The 21,023-nt window shown below is 44.3% G+C and overlaps 2 protein-coding genes across 5 annotated transcripts in view; one reads left to right on the top strand and one right to left on the bottom strand.

Annotated features, from left to right (window-relative positions):
* Positions 1–21,023, bottom strand: part of TOR1AIP2 (torsin 1A interacting protein 2) — a 187,571-nt gene that overhangs the window by 106,526 nt on the left and 60,022 nt on the right. The window lies entirely within an intron of this gene.
* TDRD5 (tudor domain containing 5) lies at positions 1,310–18,812 on the top strand. Of its 2 annotated transcripts, none has more exons than XM_086753768.1 (11): positions 1,310–1,541; positions 2,562–2,998; positions 3,756–3,911; positions 6,888–7,108; positions 8,020–8,226; positions 9,781–9,847; positions 10,792–10,992; positions 12,241–12,421; positions 14,972–15,114; positions 17,543–17,759; positions 18,582–18,812. In XM_086753768.1, exons 1-11 carry the CDS (start codon positions 1,310–1,312, stop codon positions 18,779–18,781), a joined length of 2,262 nt encoding a protein of 753 aa, XP_086609894.1. In that variant the 3' UTR covers positions 18,782–18,812. The 2 variants fall into 2 exon arrangements, with proteins under 2 accessions (XP_086609894.1, XP_086609895.1); XM_086753769.1 differs by having other exon boundaries at positions 2,562–2,990; positions 3,784–3,911.

Consider the following 21,023-nt stretch of genomic DNA (forward strand, 5'->3'; position numbering starts at 1 on the left):
CTCCGCCTGGGCCCCACGGCTGCCGGCCCGGCCACCGGTCGCCTCAGCGCGGGGGGGGGGGGGGGGGCGGTGCGGGCAGGGCGCTGAGGGGAACCGCGGCCGCCGCCTCCCCCCCTGCTCGCGCGGCGGCGCCCTTAAGGGCCCCGCTACAACGGGGGACTGGGGGGTGCGGACCGGACCGCCCCGCCCTCGCGCCCCGGAAGAGCGGGAAAAGGAGCGCGCAGGCGCAGAAAGGGTGGGGGCGTTTATGAGCGGGGCGGCGCGATGGCGGGGTGGGTACGCGTAGTGGCTTGTGTGAGGGGGGTCCTCGGCGTGTGGTTTAGGGGCACCGGGATCTCTTTAGGCGGCGGTGACCCTATAGAGCAGAAAGGGGAGTCTCCAGACCTGGGTTTAGGGGCACAGGGGTCTCTGTGAGGGGCAGTGAGCCCATGGGGTGGGCAGAGTCCTCAGGCAGCAGTGTCAGGGTGCAGGGATCACTGTGGAGTGGCAGGGTTTGTCGAGGGCAGTCCTCGGGGCAGGAGTTTAGGGGTGTACTAAACTGGGGGGATGCAATGCTTGTAGGGGGTGTGGTCCCATGGGGACAGGCAGCGAATGCAGGAGGAGCCATGATCCCAACATCAGAAGGATGTGGACCTGTTGGAGAGGGTCCAGAGGAGGGCACGAAGATTATCAGAGGGCTGGAGCACCTCTCCTGTGGGGACAGGCTGAAAGAGTTGGGGCTGTTCAGCCTGGAGAAGAGAAGGCTCTGGGGAGACCTTACAGCAGCCTTCCAGTACCTACAGGGGGCTGATAAGAAAGATGAGGAGAAACTCTCTGGCAGGGCCTGTTGTGGTAGGACAAGGAGTAATGGTTTTAAACTAGAAGGAGGTAGATTCAGACTGGGTATAAGGAAGAAATTTTTTACCATGAGGGTGGTACAACACTGGCCCGGGTTGCCCAGAGAGGTGGTGGATGCCCCATCCCTGGAAACATTCAAGGCCAGGTTGAATGGGGCTGTGAGCAACCTGATCTGGTTGGAGATGTCCCTGCTCCTTGCAGGGGGCGTTGGACTAGATGACCTTTAAAGGTCCCTTCCAACCCAAACTCATTCCATGATCTTAGCTGGAATGGCAGGTGCCGAAGGGCAGCAGCTCCAGAGGTGCAGGCAGGGAAAAATGGGGATTGGTAGGTAGTGGCTGTTGGTGAACCTGGCTTGCTGCCCTGCACTCCACCAGCTTTCAGCTGCTAAGTGGTAGGAAGTCATTTGTCTATATTTGAGCAGCCCTGGTAAGAGTTTTCTGCTCGCTTTTGTCTCCCCTTTAGTGCAGACATGTCGAAGCAGATGCAGCTTATGGAGATGCTGAAGAAGGAGGTGAGATCACTGCTGCTGGCTGCCAAAGAGGGCTTAACCCCAGCACAGCTGGAGAAGGAGTACATGGCCATGGTTGGCAAACGTCTCCCTCTACATGACCTGGGCTTCCAATCCACCTTGGAGCTGGTGGCAAATATGCCTGAAGTTGTCAGAGTCTGTCCTTATGAGAAAGGCACTTCAATCCTCAAAGGTGAGATTTTGTTTCCTTGCAGGTAGAGAAGTTGCTTAGAACCACATATGGATATGAAGTGATACTTCAAAACAGGGATGTACAAGATGAATTCTCAGAGCTCACACTTCTGTTACTCTTTTTCATATATAGCTCTGTTTAGTTTCTTGTCTTTGATGTTTCTTTCTGCATTTTTATCTCCCTTTTAATGCTTTTACACTCTTCCTGAAAAATCATGCATGCTTCCGGGTTTTTTTGTACATTTTGCGTTCTGCACTTGGTTTAGAAACTGCAGTAACGTTTCTTGTGAGTACGCTAGGATTGGTAAGCTTAACTTTTTCTGAAAATGCAGGCTACAGCAGGAGGCAAAACAAATGATGGGGCTTCTCAGGAGAAGCTGTAAGTGTTTCTCTGCCTGATCCAATGGGAAATTTAGTCTGTATCAAAGAACCTTTTTCATTTTCCTTTTCTTTGGAGAAGAGCTATGGAAACAGCTTTGTAGGTGCAAATCGTGGATTGGGAAGGCTGAAGTGATGGTTTGGAGTTTTTTTTGAGTGCTACAGTAAGACAAGAAAGAAGTTGTTTAAAAGCATAGAAAAGACCCGTGCTGCTGTCCGGGGAGACCTTGCCTGGATGGGTGGGTGCTCCATAGTGTGGGTTTACTGTGATTCTGGCTGAGGAGAGCAAGGAGACCTTTACTGTTTTCCCAACAAAGCTCACAGCAGCTGGGTTTCCTGTTGTGATCATGCATCCAAGAATTTGACCCACCTTCCTACCTGAATCTGGATTTGTAGGGATGAGGGTGCAGATTGGTTGTTGCTTGTTAAAAATAGTTTGGTCCAATTAGCAAGCAGAGAGGAAAAGCGGTTGACCTGCTGGAAATCAGCCACAATTTAGTGTGATTGCTTTTGAAGGAGACACCTGCTTCTGAAAAGAGTGGAGAAAAGAGGAAAAAAAGGAAAGAAGAGGAACTTTGTGTGTGTAGAGCTTTTTTTTGCTTCCTGTTTTGGTAATCTAATAGTTTATTTCTTTCTGTTGTAGCCATTGCAGATGAGACCACCAAAGACCTTGCCAAACTGGTTGCCAGACAGAGAAGTGTTAGGACACAGAAGAGTGCTGTTGCAAAGCCAGATGCTGTTTCTCTCTCTAAGAAGCCACAGAGTTTCCCTTGGAGGGGCAGAGCTCCCGTCCTGCCAGCAACAGTGAAGGCTGAGCTGCAGGATCTGCTGAGTTCCTCTCCGCTTCTGCTCTTGGACTTTGATAAGGCCTTCTTCAGGCGCTTTGGACGAGTATTCCAGTACACTCAATATGGATTTTTCTCCATGTTTGAAGTCCTCAGAAGCGTGTCTGATATCATTGCTGTTGAGCAGACAAAAGCAGGTTCCTTGCTGATCCTGAAGAGGTACCTGGCAAGTGAGATAAAGAAGGAGGAGATGCTGCTGGGTGAGGTGCGGGAGGAGATGCCGCCGGGTGAGATGGTTTGTTATTTAACTGAAAGCACAGAGTTCTCACAAGCATTGTGGCCAAGCAATAAGCAGATGTTGTTGCATTTCTAGTTACTATAGTTGTCCCAATTCCTGTAGGTTTTAGCACAGAAAGTGCTGTGGGGTGCTGCAGAAGCAGCTATCACAAGGGAGTTTTCTTGGTAGCAGAGCGCTTAACTGGAAGTTTTCTATAGGTTCTGATCGTTCTTTGGTGTGAGGTGAGAGAAGGGATGTTTAGCCCATACAGTGTGTGTAGGACTGGAATGTCTAGTCATTCCAGGCAATAGATAATGAAACTAGAAGGATCTCCTGGACATCTCTTCCACAGGCTGGTAAAGCCTTTCTGATGTGCTTTTTGAGACTGAAAAAAGCATTAGCACTCGTCTGAAAGGCAAAGCTACAATGTTCCACAAAAGAAAACAGAAGAGACTGCAGATGTCCTCAGCATTCCCGTTTAAGCTACAAGAGAAGGCAGAAAATCACATACAGTTCCTGCCAGATTCTTAACCTTTCTGGGGAAAATTCATTTTAGCATCATTCTAGCAATTGATTTAACCCTTAACATAATAACAGGAGCAAATTAGGGTTTTTTTGGGTTTTGGTTTTTTTTAAATTAATACAGTGAAAGATGCCTCTCAAGTGAATCCTCATGACTGGTGGTTGTGAATGCCTCGAGATGAGGAAAACAGCACCAGTACTTTCATACTGCCTTTTTCAGATGTCTTCTCTTTCTGCTTAATATGTAAATAAGGAACAACAGCCAAAAACTGTCTTTACAGCAGCACCTGCGGTTGAGATGCCTCCTTTGGAACCCAGCTGTGAGACAGAGAGCTTTCACCTGACAGCAGAAGAGAAGTCAGAGCCAGTGGAAACACAAGCAGTAGATTTGGGTGATGGCCTCAAACAGGTACGTGGCTGGATGAGCAATCTGTAGCTTTCTTAATGTCTTAATCCAGGAGGTTATAATCTTATTACTGTTTTTGTTTCTGTTGAGTTTGTATTGTTGATGCACTGCTGCTTCCAAAATTTTTTTTACCTGCTTTAGATGAGTCTAGAGGTGACCAGACTCATACTGATCTGGTATATAGCTTCATATGCCATCCAAACTAGGTCTTTTTCTTTTCTCTTTCTGGTCTTGAGAGCTACATTACACATCCTCCAAGGTCACTTGAGCATCGTCTTGGTCGCTGATAATAGTGGTGATACCTTTTGCTGTACTTACTTGTAATTTGACTTCAATAACTTTGTTCTGATACTAGCTGTGTGGAATTTGCCCTGCTGCAGTAGGCAGGGCTGGTCAAGCAGCTATGTGACAGAGCTCAGGAGTGGTCCTCAGAGACCTTGATTCCTGTGGTCTCCATTCTGCTCTTTGGTTGGACTTTGAAAATTTTCATATTTTTCTGTTTGTTTGTTTGTTTGCTTGCTTTGGGGTTTTGTTTGGTTTTGCTTAGCAATTTATTTTTAGAAAGGGATGGAGAAGAACAATACAGAGGCTCTGAACTGCCAAACTTGATTAGGAGAATTTGTTAGTGTCCCCTGGATTTTTATCTTTTTTTTTTTTTTCTTTCTTTTGAGCATCTTTAGGCCTTCCTTTTCTCAGGATAATCCTCCTACTGAGTGTTATTTCCTCTACCAAGCTTGTCTTGTGGCTGTATGCAGCTGTACAGTTGAAGCACATAGGCAGAGAAGGGGTCTCAGGAATTCTCCCAGACTTTAGTGTTTTGTGTACTAATGAACTGGGAAGTTTGGGACTGTGAGTTGGATGTTGCACGGCACTTCATAAAACATACCCTTTAGAGATTTTTGGCAGGCTGTTCTGATCTTTTAAAGAAATTTTAGTTTGTTGTGGTGCAGTCCAGGGGGAGTTCCCCTAGAATTCAAAGTCTGCTTGTGGGAAGGGTAAAAAAGGGGGAATATGGTCCGGGTAGTCTCGCATCTTGTTCTTGTGCATCACAAAGTGAACCTGTTTAAAGATCCTGGCAGGATGAGTCTTGGAAGATGTTTGTACAACTAGCGTTTGTCGTGAAACACCAAGTTTGCAATTTTGTTTTTAAAATGCCCTAAAAAGGAAGAAAGCAGGTTGAAATGTATTAGTTTGGGTATGCAACGCATACTTGTTCATCAGGATGCTGTGAGGTAGAGGGGAAAGATGCGACCCGATCCCTGCCCTGCTGCAAGGTATCCAAGTACCCAGTCAGGAGACGCTAACAGTGGAAGTGTTGTAAGGGACAAATGAGGGATGAGGGCTGAATCAATCCCCTTGGCCCTGAGAAGGGTAAAATATATAGGGCTGCTGCTCTCAGCAGCTTTTTCTCGCCACTGAGCAGAAGGTGAAGTGTCATTCACACAGCACTTGGCAGCTGCCAGTCCAGCTTGACTCCAGAAGGAGTTAGTCTATCTTGCAAGTCGTATTTCTTGTAAGCCTAGTTTTACAGTGTTGATTTATCTTATATTTTTGTTGCTTTTTTGTAAACGTGTTTTTAAGTATGCATAGTTGACGTCTTTCGCAGAAATATCTATTGTCCCTACCAATATGTGAGCTAGATGGCAAAGATCGTGTGTGTCCGTAACAGTCTGATGTGAAGAGTATTCTCAGAGCAAAACTGTCATTTAGAAATGCCTCTGTTCCAGGGCACTTTTAGAGGAAATCCATACCAGGTAAGGGCTTTTTAGAGGAAATCCATACCAGGTAAGGGCTTTTTAGAGGAAATCCATACCAGGTAAGGGCTTTTTAGAGGAAATCCATACCAGGTAAGGGCTTTTTAGAGATGATGCTGCTGCTCAGGCAAGAATTCCCTCAGTTGCTCTTTAACTCAAAAATGGTAACTCACTGTTTAACTCCATGTTTTAGTCAAAATTTTTAACTCGGAAAAAAAAAATTTAAGGGCATTAGGCTTTGCTCAGTCTGCAGAAGGAGAGGCTCTCATCTGCTTCTTTAAAAAAATGGTTAAAAGAGCCAGTATTGTAAAACCCCACCCCATTGTTTGGAGTTTAATTTAGGCAGATAAGCAACAGAGCATATGCTGGAAGACAAATTTCCCATACATTGACTGATGTATAATGCAGTGGTAACTTGTAGCATATTCATGATGAGTAAAATTGAAATAATTTAGACTTTTGATCGTTGGAGGAGTGCTGTTCATTGACATGAAAGAAAGCTTTTGAGGCAGTGGGAGTAGCTGATCTATGATTAAGGTTCCCATCAGCACTAGTTCAAGTGAAATGATGTTTTCAGCAGTTAAAGAATAACACAAAATTGTAAGCTGTGCGAACAACTCAGTCATGTACAAATTTGTCTAGAGTGAGAAAATAACAGAATTTGTAGGTTTTGTTTGTTTTTATCCTTGGGGAAATAGCTCTAGTGTGAAAGTGAGATGGATTTGTGCCTTCTGTCGCTTTTGAATCATTTTCAGGTAAGAGTTTTGCTGGTTCAGTACATGAAGCACAGAAGTAGCATCTTCTGTGTAAAATCCAACAAACAGGTGGGTTGTGTTTAGCTTGGTTTTTCTGGTGTGGGTTTTTTTGTTCTGCTTTTTTAGCAGTAGCCATTCAATACTTTTTGTCTAAATATGTAACATGACTTTAATTCCTCTCCTTTATTCCTTCCAGGAATATGGGCAAGGTATTTTTATTGCACTCCTCTTTATGCTGGAGGGAAGAAAAAAGAAAGGAAGAAAGAGAGTGTGAAAATGAATGCTTCTGTCACAGGGAAAGTTTTAATCCAAGTTTGAAAAATTTATGGGAATCTCAGATATTCAGTAATTCATAGATCCTCAGGAGAGCAGAATTACTTTTTTTTTTTATCTTCATGGAAAGGCCAGTCATGTGTGTTCAGTGCATGACAAGACATCTTGAGTGCCACCTTCCTCTTATCCCTTTGTAGCCTCAAGATTTGGACCTGTCCCTACTAGCCAAGTTGATAATGACTCCAGAGATCCCCCCAGATGCTGTTCAGGACAGAAGCCTTTGCAGTTTACCGCCACTGGAGATAAGGTGCTTGGTGGGAGTCTTTGTGGAATTCATCGTCTCTCCTAGCCAGTTCTACATACACGTCTGCAGCAGGGAAACGTCTGATAAACTGCAGGATATGATGATTGAGATGAGGTGCGAACACGCTATGCTGATTCAGTACTACTACCCATTGTGTGTGTGTGTGTTTGTGCTGGGAAACAAGGCACCCAGCTGTTAGCTGTGGTCACTGCTGGCTTCATTACTTGATACAGAGATGCCAGTGCTGTACTGAAACATGTACTCATAATGGTTACCCATTCATCTTAACTTGCAATCAAAAAGTATGGTTAATAGCAATTCACGGTTGTTTGGTTGTGTCCTAGACAGTCCTAAGCTTTAAAAGCCTGGAAGGGTTTTGGAAAGGAACTTCAGGGTTCCTTTGCACCTCTCTATTGTTTGTACTACTGTTGCTGATGTGCTCTATTAAGGCTTTTACTTCCATCTCCAAAGCTTGCCAAAAAGCAACAGGTAATGGACCTTTGTCATATCTATATTTGAAAGCCAAACTCCATCAGTGGCTTTGTTTGTGTCAGTTACATTGTGCGTTTGGTATTCTGTTCCACCATGACAATGCTACAATTGCTGTTAATTGTGTGCCAAAGTAAATGCTTGATGTCTGTGGGGCACATGTAAAGTGTGATACAGATACTGCGAATATGAGCCAGTACTCCAGAACCTGGTTCATAAGAAGCACTAACATCAAGGTAATGTTAAAAATTAATTACTAGAATGATGGTATTTAGCCTCTGCTTAATCCCCATTAATTAACTTTTTGTTGGACTCCAAGAACATAATTCAAATGTTGAGTTTGGGGTTGCATTTTTTACTGTCACTTCAGTTTAAGTGTAGCAGAACAGGGATGTAAAGCATCTATTGAAACAACTCCTGAAAATTCCTGTCATGGGGACTTTGAGAAATGGCGATTCTTCTGAAGCCTTGTATATTTCTCTTTGTTAATCTCCTGCGTTCTGCCCAGCACGTTTTTTCATTATGTTCTTTTGCAGACACTGCTATGCAAATAAACTTGTTTCTGATCGCTATGTCATGCCTGAGTCTTCAGTACAGCCTGGACAGCTTTGCTGTGTAACGGTCTCAAAATGGTGGTACCGCGTTATCATCCACCGTGTGATCAATGACCATGAAGTAGAAGTGTTCTACCCAGATTATGGAAACCTCGAGACTGTCCGAAAATCCTGTCTGAGATTCCTTAAGTAAGTAAATTTCATGTGGGTGGTTGAGGTTGGAAGAAACCTCTGCAGGTCATCCTGTCCAAGCAGGGCCATCTAGAGCTTAGGACTCTGTCAAGACAGTTTTTTAATGTGTCCCAGGATGGAGACTCCATGACCTCTCTGGGCAACCTGTTCCAGTGCTTGGTCACCCTCATAGTAAAAATGCTGCTTTCCAGCCCATCAGACCTCAACATGTACTGGTGTATAGTGTTGTTCCTCCTCAAGTGCAGGTTTTTTTTAACTTTGTGAGGTTCCTGTCTGCCAGTTTCTCTGTCCTGTCAAGGTCCCTCTGAATGGCAGCATGACCTTCTGGTGTATCAGCCACTCCTCCCAGGTTTGTATCATCAGCAGACATGCTGAGGGCTGACTCTCATCATCCAGATTGTTCATGAAGATGTTGAATGATATTGAACCTAGTATTGACCTCTGGGGTACACTGCTAGTTCCTGGCCTCCAATGAGATTTTGTACCACTAGTCACCACTCCCTGGGCCTGGTCCTTCAGCCGGTTCTCAGTCTACCTCACTGTCTGCTCATCCAGTCCATCCTTCATTAGCTTCTCTATGAGGACCTTGCCGGACACAGAGTCAAAAGCCTGACAAAAGTCAAGTTAAACAATACCCACTGCTCTCCCCTCACCTACCAGGCCACTAATTCCGTCACAGGAGGCTGTCAAGTTGGTGAATCCATGCTGACTACTCCCAATCACCTTGTCCTTCATGTGCTCGGGAATGGTTCCCAGGATTACTTCTTCCATCGCCTGTCCAGGGATCAGGGTTAGGCTGACTGGCCTGTCTTTCTTCAGAAAGACATCCCAGCATACAGATTTCCTAGAAAGCATCCGGGTTTTTATTCCGTAACGTTGCCTTGCAGGCACTTCCTTGCTTACATGTGAATGCTTGAGGTTACATTAAGGCCTGTTTTGCTGATCACTCCGGGCCCTTTGCCTAGTAATCCTGTCCATCACTCCTTCACAGTGACTTTGGTCTAAATCCTTTCCTGTTTCTGCCTTAATTCCTCAGTCTTTCCTTTTGCCACTTTCTGTCTTTTGGGGCAGGCTCCCTAACCTTCCTTTCCTGGGTTCCATGAACGGATGTAAACATCCTCCTGAACGAACATCAGTCCAACTGGGGTGCGTTTGCAGTGTCAGAGGTACTCATTCTCCTCTGCAATTCAGTACTTTTTTGCATATTTGCTTTTCCCCTGTCATTTGCCTCTGTTCATGCCTGACCGTTGTCATTTGTTGGTTCAAAAGTCGTTGTCCTCTGTCCGTAACTTTGTAATCATAGGGGATTGTGATGGAAAGATGCTTGGGCAAGGAAAGGTGTAAGGGAGTAGCTGTTACTGCCATTTCTGACACACCCATTCTGTGGAGATGGAGTGTTTTCCAAAGCTACTGTTGGGTTTTATTCATAAGTGCAAAATCCAATATGTGCCTCTCTATTCCGAAGCTGACTTTAAAACCCGAAAGAGGGGGGATGTTCTGGTCTTCTGCCTGGTTTTGCTGTAATGGTGATGGCTTTGTTTTGTATTATAGGTGGTGCTACTTGAAGCTCCCTGCTCAGGCCATCCCGTGTTCCTTGGCATGGGTAAAACCCGTGGAGGTATGTGTTCACATGCAGTCTTGTTTATTGACATATGTATGAGAGCTATCAAGTACAGGTTGCCTTTTTTCTCCTGATAAGGACAAATGTCTGGATTAATTCAGCTCCCATTGATGTTTACAGCAGAATTGCTGCCGTTATGTTCAGCAGAGTATGGTTATGTCTGTCTCTGGAAGTGACCACCCTTCTACTGTCTATTTTCCTTATGAATATTCTTGTTGCAGAAACAGATAGCTACTGTTAAGCAAATGAGCCAACTCGTTTCTTTCCCTGATAGTCTTCCAGGGTTCTTCTGAAGCCTTGGTAGCTCCAGCCCTCTCTTTTAAAAATTTCTTCTGTGATGGAGCTTTAAGGGAGTTGGTCTGATGCAGTCAGCATAGCCAAAGAAGTATAGTGGTCATAAGAAAGTTCCTCTGTGCTGGGAAAACTCTTGTTCAAAAAAGCCTGAGAAATACAATCTCTGAATGTCAGCAGAGTTGCTTCTTCTGTGTTTTAAAGACATTATGTTTAAAAAGATTTTTCCTCTTTTTTTTTTTTTTTTTTGAGGATTAAAGAATCACAGTTTTCATCGCAGGGAGGCTTAGCAACTTCTTAAAAACTTCAGACACTTTAATGTTTATACGCGCATGATTCCTGGAATTCTGAAAAAAACGGAACTAAAACTATTTTAAGCAATTGTGATAATATCACTGATAAATGCTATCAAACCATGTTTGGAAGTAGGTATTTAGGGTGAAAGGGCATTCCCAGTGTAACCAGCATTGCAGGCTTTGGGGTGGTTTGATTTAGTTCAGTGCTGGAAAGCTTGTCTGCCTGACTTTCCTGTATTTGTCCCTAGCCTGACCTAACTTAATTGCCTTTTTGACAAGTGCCCATAAGGGAAAGTCTCAGGTAGTGGGGGTTTGTGTGTTTATAGTAACTTTACATTCTTGTTTCTTCTTCAGGGTACGTGGTCCAATGCAGCAACTCTCCTTTTCAAGCAACTGTGTGGCTCCAAGCTACTTGTGGGCATCGTGGATGAATACGTGAATGGCATTTTGCATCTCTTCCTGTGTGACACGTCCACGGAGAAGGATGTCTACTTCCATTGTGTCTTGGGGGATGAGGGATATGCTGATGTCTGTGGAGAGAATGTTCCTTCCCAGGTCAGGAGGGAGGCGTGTGCTGCTGAAAGGAGGGGCAAGGGATTGGTTGGGTGCCAATAATGGGAAGATCTTTAGCTTGAAGCAAGTAGGTTTGTGGAGAGCAAAACTGGTATTCCCTGCTTTCCTGTAACTTACTATTTTGTGGCTGCATCCCACAGTGTCTAACTCTGGTGAGCGCTTGCTTAAGGTGGAATCTGGTAATACAACAGAGATGTTCTGGTTTGGTAGAACAAATTATTTTCATCCTGTCTTCCAACAGTGGCTTAGAAGATTTCGATTTTTTTTTTTTTTAAGTTGACTAGCTTGTTAGTATTACAGACTCATCTGGAACTGACACACATCTTATATAAATAACACAGAAAAGTAAAACATCTATAGATGTTCTGAGCATAGGGCTAAACTGAGATGGAATTGAGAGGTTGTTAGGAGATGTGTTAATTACTTCACTACCTGTTCTTAATTCCAGCAGGTTTTGTTAGTCATAAGTTGAGGCCCCTGATTCATCCCAACAATGACAGCAAGTTGATTAGATTTTGTCTGACTTAAATTAGGGCTACATAGTGGCAGGGGCAGTTAAAGGAGGAACACAATAGTTAAATAAATTATTTTGGCCTTCTCTGTGCTAGGCATTGAAGATTGGTTATGCCATTAATAAACTGAATTATAGAAATAGTTTTGGTTTAAAAAGTCTCTTACTTTGTCAGTGAAATGTACAGTGTTGGACAGCGTAACCATGGTAGATGATTGCACGTTATGCCTTGGACAGACATTCAAGTTGTAAGCCAGTGCAGAGAGCATTTATGATTTAGGCCCATCTGTGTCATTATCTGAATGTCTCAGCTCAATTTTGTTAAGAACTGTGTGGATATGAAAACTCTTAGAAAGGTACCATCATGATATTATATCTCAGCAGAAAGTCAGGCTTTACTGCCAGGCGTGCTCGTATTTGTTGTTTTGTTCAATAGATGCACAATGCATGTTTTGGCAGGATTAGAGCCTATAATGGTATTTTTTGCATGAGTATGTCCAATTTTGAGGGGAGGGGAGCATTGCTGAGTAATTTTGTTGCTGGAGGGAGCGGAGTTGATTTTCATAGTAAGACAATTTGTGCAAGAATTTGAAGCTAATTTGTGGGTGGTGTGCTTCTTCATAAAACCTATTAGAAATTTGCTGAATCCTTTTTATTCTTTGTGGCAGCTACAACATGGGGGTTTTTTTTATTATTTTTTTATTATTATTTGTTCCTAGGGATTCATGGAACTGAATCCTTCAGCCTTGTATGTTCAGCCCAGTGGAAAGCAAGAGAATGCTGAACTGGTGAAGCCAGACCTTTGCTTGCAGCAGGAATCTCTAGATGCAGATAGTGAAACAGCAACCTCAAAGCCAGATGAGGATGAACAACGTGACCAGGTGGGAGTTTGGCTGTGGCATAGCTCTCGTTCAATGAAATCAGCTCCAGGGCTCAGTACACATATATTGCTTTAGTCCCGTGGAGTTGGTTTTTTGCTTTTGTAAAAAGCAAGCAGGACCACAATATAAAAAAAAAATTACACGTGGACCATAAATACATCCCCAGATGTTTGTCCTCTGATTCCTTTGCAGATTTCAGGGAGCGTGTGTGCTCAGTGATTTCTGTAACCATATGCACCATAATTTTTCCATTAGAGAGTGAATGGACTCTTGAGAACTCATATAAATCTGGGAAAAGAGCAGAAGAACTAGCAGCGTATTATTTGCATTAAGGGTCTTGCTCGTTCTAAACTTAATCTGAAAGGAAGCGGTTTGCAGTCCTGACTGTTGCAGGGGGTAAGGTTGTATACAATTACAGTTTTATTAAAAAGATAATTCTAAAGGTGAATGATATCCAGATCTGGATACTGCTTTATGCTTTTGATTTCAGAACACGTTAAAAAGAGCAGCCCTTTGCTGTTTAACAGGTGGAGAAACTGATGAACAGGGGGGTTAAGCAGGGAGTAAAACCCAAGTCTTAAGTGCAGTCTAATGTAGCGCTGTTAGAAACACCAGGAAAACTTGTCTACAGGTGACTATCTCTACTTTTCTGTGTTATTTAAGATATACTGTTTTCATTATGCATTTTGTTACAGGAGCCAAAGCATCTTTCAAGGAAATGTCAACTATTGAGTTGTTCAGCAGTGGGTCTGCTCCGGGGCTGTTTTTCTGACATTGCTCTGAGATAAGAGTAAAAGCTAGTGTAATGTTAGTAACTTTGTCCTGGTTTTGGCAGGGATAGAGTTCATTTTCCTCTCAGTAGCTGGTGTGTTTTGGATTTTGTGTGTGAAGAATGTTGATAAAACAACCTCATTATATGAATTGTGGTGAATGAGACCAAGGACACTGTCCTGCTTTCCAAGACTTGCTAATTTGCAGATGCAGGAAGCTGGGAGAAAGACAGACAGAACAATTGACCCAAAATGGCCAAAGAGAGCATTCCATGCCGTAAATGTCGTGCTCAGTATATAAGTGGGGGTTGGCCAGGGCGAGTATCTGCCTTCCTGGCATCCATCCTCCTCCCTTGAGTACTGGCATCATTCCCTCTACCTTGCTGGCTCCCTTTTGCTCCTTTGCCTGCTGCTCGGTTTTGTTTCCGTGATAGCTGCTCGGGACGGGCTGTATGGGTCATGGGGACATCGGGTGGTGAGAAATCGTACATTGTTCATTTTGTATATTTTAATATCCTTATATTGTTATTATTGTAGTTTTGCCTTGTTATTTTAGTAAATTGTCTTCATCTCAACCCACGAGTTTTCTTTCCTTCCCAATTCTCTCCCCCATCCCGCTGGGGAGGGGGAGAGTGAGCGAGAAACTGTGTGGTAATTTGGGCTAAACCGTCACAAACTTGTAAAGCAGTCATTTTACCTAGGTTTTGTTTTAGCCAGCTGCGTTTCTGTGCTAGAGAAACTCTATTTAAGCTGTGTATCGTGAATGTTAAAGGCCTTGCACTGTTGATATATCCTCTGAACTGAAGGACAGAAGGCAGCATCTTAATGTATTTATTTGGAGGAAATTAATGTGACAGAGACTGCAAATCTGAGTTTATTGTGTTTTGCTTTGGTTTTTTTTATTATTAATGGAAAAAATTGTAGAGTACCCTAACCAGTTAACTGTAGCAAGATCCATTTGTGTAAATGTTAGACATAGCTGGTGATATGGAGACTAGAGAAATGTAAATACATCCAGGCTTTATTATGTCTGATTTCAAGGCTCTTAGCAAAATCCTTTTCCAGAAATTGCAGTCCTCTAGATCTCTCTTTAAGTGTAAGTCTTTAAACATTTCCTTCTGTGCTGCTCTGTTTAACTGTCCAAAATGTTTCCTTCTCTTCCGTGGTACATCACTAACGTGATCATCAATGACAGTTACAAAATGGCTCAAAAAGTTTTAAACTGGAATGAAATGTATCTAATATGACACTTGTCACGGCTCAGCTAGCATTTTCTGGTAACTCCTCTTAACCAGTGGGGAACTCCCGTTGCGTTGTCCAGTCTTAGATTTGCCTTGTCAGCTTTTTTCCCCCCCGCCCTCCTTAAGTGCAAAATGACTGGCCACTGTGTATCAGCTCTGCTATGTTAGGCCCCAGTTCTCCATGGTAAAATTTCTCAGAAGGCAATGAGCAGTAACCAGAAAACATAGCTGGAATAAAACTGTGCTTTCCAAGTGATAAGTTTTACTGTGAAGGAAAGAAGGTAAAGTGACAGTTAGCTTCTTGTTCACATTATTTCCTGTCCTTCCATGTTCTTTCTGTCCTTTTCAACTAGCTCAACCTTCTCCAGATAGCAGTGTTAAAACTTCTGAGCAGAACGGAGAAGCTCCTTTGCATGTCTCTTGGTTAATCTCTCAAGAGTCGTATCCTCTGATTGCTCTGTAATCTGTACTTCAGTAGATTTGCCGCAGTGCATCTTACTTTCTTCTACGCACGCTAGCTGTACCTTTTCTTGCTTTGTCTATCTCCTTTGCAATGACACCTGCCTGCTAAGAAAGAGACATGGGATGATGCGCAGCCACTTCAGGATGAAGTGAGTGTCCCAAGAACAGCAGACCAAGACCCTGAACTTGCACAGGAGGGTACAAATGAAATTCCTACAGAGCTTGTGGCAGTGGTTAAGGTAAGGGCATTTTTTTTTCAGCTATTGCTGTTGGGAGGGATTTCTGTTGTTTTAAGATTATTTTAATAACCCTTTGATTGCTTTGAAATGTGTTGGGTTTTTTTAAGTGGCAATGGAATAATGACTGGCTGTTAGCATGGCTCAGAGCTGTAAGTTTTCCTCTTTGCTGGTATTACTGATGGTCCCCTAGTGCTCCATTGGCACGTCAAGGTATTGTGGAAACAAGACTGACCATTTCTGGACTTTATAGATCAAACCTGACCCTTCTTCACTACTCTTTTTTTCCCATCCGTTCATAGTCCTGAAAATCATTGAGAGTGATCGTGGGGCTACTAATGGATCACACAGGCCTCTTCCTGAGTTAGGAGAGTGGATTTGGGATGGTTGCATTCTGGGCTGTGCTTTGAGGCATTGTGGTGCTGGTGTTGCAACTTTGCTTCTTATATAGAGGTTAATTATGAGTCTAACAGGACCTGCAGTGTCGCCTTTTGCTCTGGGCTCAGCGGGGAGCCTGTATCACTCAGGGTTTGTTGAGCCACAGAAGGCATTACAGAGCTGGAAATGGAAGTGTGCCTACAAGGTTTTGGATAACTACGGCTCCTTACACATCTGGAGGTTGATAGTGGCTGAGACCAAACACTTTCTGGAAAGATGAGGGGGGAAGTTGGCTCTCAGGTAGACCAGAGCAGAGCTGGAAGAACTAGTGGCTCTGGGAGATGTTACCTGAAAGGGATGGAGAGAGCAAGCTGCAAAAACGGACTCTGAGAGAATGAGGGGAAAAAAACTTCTGCTAGCAAGTGTGGGGAGAATGTACAATGAGATGAGAGGGAGGCCAGTGGGTAGATAGTGAGTGATAGGGTCCTTGTGAGCTGACTTAAATGCTCCCCTGCAAGTATTAAATTATGTGAGTTTCAAAGCATAACAATTTCCTAACTGGATCAGAGAAGTCCTGGGCATGCTTCCTGTCCCTGCTATCATCTCTGTTATAGTCTTTAGAAGAAGTTACAAGAATTTCTATTGAGGAATATCATGGGATGAAAAAATAATTCTGCCTATAGACATGAAGGGGGAAAAAAAATGCACCAGTCAGCTAGTTGTGAGGACAGACAAGAGGATTTCCTTTCGTGCTCATCAATTGGCCACAGCGTTCTGTGGTGCTTGCAGCATCCAAAGTGGTATTCCCTCCTTTCCAGTTTTCAGTGCTCATGCTTTCATTTTCAATGGTGGTGGTGGTGGTAGTTGTGTGAATCAGGAGGAAGAGTAAATAATGGACCCTGTCTAGGGTATTCTGTCTCATTTGCCACTTCTGTAAACTAAACAGCCTCTTTTTTTTTTTTTCTTTTAATTATTTCCATCCTAGCTTTTTCCAGTGCTAACAGGCATTTCTAGTGTCCACTCTTGCACCGTGTCTGTTTCTGCTTTGCCCTGGAGTGGCAGTGACACTGCCTGTCTCCCAGCAAGGATAGCGTGGATGGCAAGAGGAGATAATATTAATCTTTTAACCTTATTCTTTTTCTTGTCCTAACACTCTGGTTTTTTACTGTGTGTTAGGCAGAGGTTTTTAGTGGGCTAGTGGTATCAAGCTGAGTGTAGCTGGTTAATTGGACTCCAGTCATGCCGGTCGTTCAAATTATTCTGTCCTGGCATCCTGTCAGCATAGAATTTCTGCTGCCCAACCATCTAGCCCTTCTTGCCACTTCAGGAGCGCCTCATGATCCCCTTGTGGAGAACAACTTAAGTTGTTTAAATATGCTTGTGTAAAAACAATTGTTTTATTCTGGGATAATCCTCTGAACAGACTCTCACAAAGGGGTGAAGCACCTCTGGATGGTGATTCAGCCCTTCTGAAGATGGACGCCTTTCTTCTGCTGCCTTGACAACAGAAAAAGCCTAGAGAGCAAGCACCTCATTTTTGAGCATCTATGGTTGGGCAAGGAGAATTGCTGCTTGTCTGTCATTCCACTATTTTTCTCCTCCATGCTGAATTAACAAGTAGAAACATTGACTGTAGTCCATATCTGTGTCTGAGACATGGGTGATCATCTCTGGAATGTAAGTGTAATTTGTATTCTTAAGCAAAAAATGCAGACAAACTTCCTCTGACTCAATTTCCACTCCCTTGCAGAAACTCCCTCTGTCATTGCCGTCATTCGTTCTGTGTGGGGCTGCTGAGAGAGGAGCCAGCTGTTAATTCTTTGCTAAGACACAGTGATTTGTACCTTGTAATAATCTGTCACTCTTTGCAGCTTGCTGTGCAGGAAAAGCCTCCCTTTGGCCAAGGTTGTGAGTAACTAGGTTTTATTTTTTTTTCCAGTTGCTGTCATTCTAGTTCTTTGTGGACTTTGAGAGATAATAAAGATCAGGGCAGGTAATGGACCAAGTGTGCACTAATCACGCCCTCTCCTGAGTTTTTTATATACATTTGCAGACACCTCATTCTCTTGGAGAGTCCTCAATGCCTGCTGTCTTATTCAAGTCATTGGAAGACTTTCACACCTCCTTTATCTACTCCAAGCAACCAGCAGAAATGAGCCAAGATGACCCTGATCAAATAGAAAGATTTTCCAACAAGGCCCAACTTCGTGAAGCTCTGCATCCCTCTGTTCTACTTATGGCAATACCGTTTATGCTGGACAAGCGTAACAGTACGAACAGATTTGTTAGTAAAAGTTAACACGGTGGAAAGCAGCACAGTCTGTTGCTGTGCTAGGAGTCTTGCAGTCACTTTTGGGTATCCTAGGGCTGGTGCTGCTTCTCTGCTAGAACAGATGAAAATGTTGGTGTTTCTGTGGGATGGAGATGCGACAATAATAAATGGCTGGATAATGCATTGGTTTGACCTTTGTGCAGCAAAATGGATTTCTAAGTGTTTAATGGGAACAAATGAATTAAGGGTTGTTTCTCTGTTGATTTTTGTTGTGCTTTCTAGACTTTCTACTGCTTTCATGCAGAAGTTTGTTTCTCCACTCCGTATGTTAGCCTGTGTTCATTTCATACTGAGAGTCTCTTAATCTCCCAGCTGTAAGGGAAAAAAGCATTTTTTAAACCTTATAAGGTCCCCTGTGTGGGTGTTCATCTTCCAAATGATGAAAGAATTTGCAACACCCGTGTGAGAGTTACTCAATTTACGATGTAGATTAAGTGACTTGCTGAAAGCAGTGCCTGTTTGTGCCTTGGAACAGAACTGTCTGCTGTCTGTCTGAAGTGGGGGCCCACATCCCCAGACAGGAGCTACTCAGTTCACATCTGGTTTCCCATCTCTGGGGAAAGCAGGGGTGAACACTGGGAGGAGAGGGAGAGAGGTTCTTGGATTATACCATGTCGGGCTCATCAAATAGGTGGGCAGTAGAAAGTTCTCTTGCCACGTCGTGGTAAGGTCCAGGCAAAAGGGATTTCAATCTAAACTGGAGCTTTTAGAGTTGCCAATGTAGATACCATCTTTCTTTTCTGTCTCTCTCCTTATGCAGGTGAAGAGAAAATGAAGAGCAGAGACCTTCCCGGAAGTCTTGCGTGTGGCCTGTGCAGTACCAGTGGGCTGTCTGACCAAAGGCCATCTCAGAAACTGTATGTCCCTCCTACCATGCTGTCTACAGTGTTGGCAGCTGCACGCCTAGCCACTTCCAGTCGCTACTTCCAGTGGCTCCCCAGCCTGAGAAAGAAGGTGTGAGAAGAGAGGAGAAGTTGCAGCAACTGCTGAGGAAAGCAGCCAAGAGCAGTAAAGGCCCTCTGTATGACCGTGCTGTCATTTTCTTTGTTCAGAAACCTTTAATCCCTTGAAAAACTTGGAGCCTGACATTTCAGACGTGCCCAGTACGTTAGATAAATGTTACTTTTATTTTCAGCGTTCGGTTGTGTTGCATTGATCTATTGTTATTTAATGTAATGGTTTGCAAGAACATTTAAGTGTCGCACTGTGTTATGTTTTTGTCAAGATTAGGAGAGGGAAATTGGCTCCCTGTCCCTCCTTCCCTCCATGCACAAGCAGTTTGACATTGTGGGGCGAGATGGTTTTGGTTTTTAACACGGTGGCCGCTCTATGCGTTTCTTGCTGTTAGGAGAGAGAGAGCTGGTTATATCCCAGCTCAAGCCTCAGTGTGTGGAAGTGCTGGTAACCTGCAAAAAGAAACCTCTTTCCCCAGTAAAAAGATGCTCTGATTTTTTTTTTTAATTTTTTTTGTGAATTAAGGTACCATGTATACGAAGCGTCAGAAATCCTGTATTACAGATATCAAATGAGATCTATAAATAATCCAGTGGAGAAAGCTGGAAGCTTGACATTGGTTGTGTTTATGCAGCTCCCTGCCTGTGGTAAGAAATCCTCTTGGGCTTGAGCTTTTTAATGCTGAGAAAAGCTGTGAAAATAGAAATGCCCTGGTTATGAATGCTGGAATTCAGCTGGTTTGCTGGTGCCTAGACTGTTCCTCAGGTCTTCAGGGGCTTCTGGGGCTGCTCTGTGCCCACCTGCAAGCACGCCAGAGGTATGTTCCACTGCAAACCACCAGGAACAGCTCAAGGTAGGGTTTAACGTTAATGTTGGAACGGAGAAAAGTCCAGCATAAGAGGTTTCTTGGTTGAACTAGATGATCTTTAAAGCTCTTTTCCAACCCAAACCCTTCTATGATTCTGTGACTATTTTGTTCTAAGTTGAGCATTTAGGGGGTGGTTTTGGAAATGAAAGCACTAAAAAAAACAGAAAATCTGGGGCTCATCAGGAAATGACTGCACAGAAAGCTAATGAGGGAGACTGAAGCAGAGAGGTGAGCAGCTGTGGCTTGAGCAGGGGTTGTACAACCCTGCGGGGAGGTTTGGGCTTCAGACCGGGGGGTTGCATTGCAGATGTTTGTCATCCAGCGTAGGGAGCGGCTGAAACGGAGCTGAGCTTGCTCGGAGCTGTCTGGGTGATGGAGTGCTTGTCTCCAACAGCACCCTTTCTGCTGCAGAAGTCCTTTTTTGTTTCAGGGAGGTGAGAATTTGGACTGAGATGTGCCCAGGAGCCCCCTTGTGTCCTCCCTGGGCTGCAGCAGGATCTATCACCCTGTCCCTGCCACTATTGGGTCATTGCTAGCTGGTGGCCGAGGTCAGCTCTCCATGGCTTGGTTCCCTTCAGCCTAAAGCTCCTCTGCCGGTCTGGGAGGGTGAGGAAGGTGAGAAGCTGAAGAAGACCCTGCTGCGTGGACAGTATTCCTGTGCCTGTCTGGGGCTGCCTCCATCCCTGCTCCCCACCTGGGGCATGGTGGGTCCCGTGGCTGCCTGGAGGTGTAACTGGAGGTAGGATGGGTCCCACTGCTGCTCGGCATGGGCTGTGGTGGGAAATTGGGGATGAGGAGATGGTATGGGTGTCTGGAAGGGGGGTGCGTGGACACTGGGAGCTTATGTGTATGCAGAAACAGAGCAGGCAAATTTGTGGGAGGGAGCCAGCAAGCGTTAAGGAGTACCAGGGAATCCTCTGTAGCTTGGGAGCTCCCTGATCTTCCGATTTTTGGAGGGAGGGAGTGTATTCTGGGCTATTATCACTGTGTGTCACTCTTCTTGCATGCTCTCTCTGGGTATCTGTTGGAGGTGGGGTACAGGGCTTTGCTGCCATTCCCTGTACCTTTTCTGATTCTTAACTGGTCAGGATTTTTCTTTTTTTTTTTTTTTTTTTCCATTCACATGTCTGCAAATGCTTGATTAGTTTTTCCACACCCTTTCGATTGAGATAAAAGGTGTGTGAAGAACTGAGCCTTAACCCTGAGCCAGGACCTCCCCACTCCCCAGCACGTCAGGGACAAAAAACCTACCTGGAGCTGCTCCCCTGCTCCGGGGTGACCTGGGCTGATCTTCCCAGCCGTGCGGTGGCATCTCCCTTCCCAGAGCAGCTCGGGTCGCGTTTCTCGTGCCTGGCAGGTCCTTGTTTGTACATTTATTGC

Source organism: Chlamydotis macqueenii, chromosome 8 (assembly GCF_036417535.1).
Source record: "Chlamydotis macqueenii isolate bChlMac1 chromosome 8, bChlMac1.mat, whole genome shotgun sequence".
NCBI classification, from domain to species: domain Eukaryota; kingdom Metazoa; phylum Chordata; class Aves; order Otidiformes; family Otididae; genus Chlamydotis; species Chlamydotis macqueenii.

Excerpts from the sequence above, each read along its gene's own strand:
- TDRD5 (XM_086753768.1), top strand. The coding sequence starts at position 1,310 with ATGTCGAAGCAGATGCAGCTTATGGAGATGCTGAAGAAGGAGGTGAGA. Across the intron at positions 1,542-2,561 it reads AGGCACTTCAATCCTCAAAG|CCATTGCAGATGAGACCACC; the intron begins GTGAGATTTTGT and ends TTTCTGTTGTAG. Across the intron at positions 9,848-10,791 it reads CATGGGTAAAACCCGTGGAG|GGTACGTGGTCCAATGCAGC; the intron begins GTATGTGTTCAC and ends TTTCTTCTTCAG.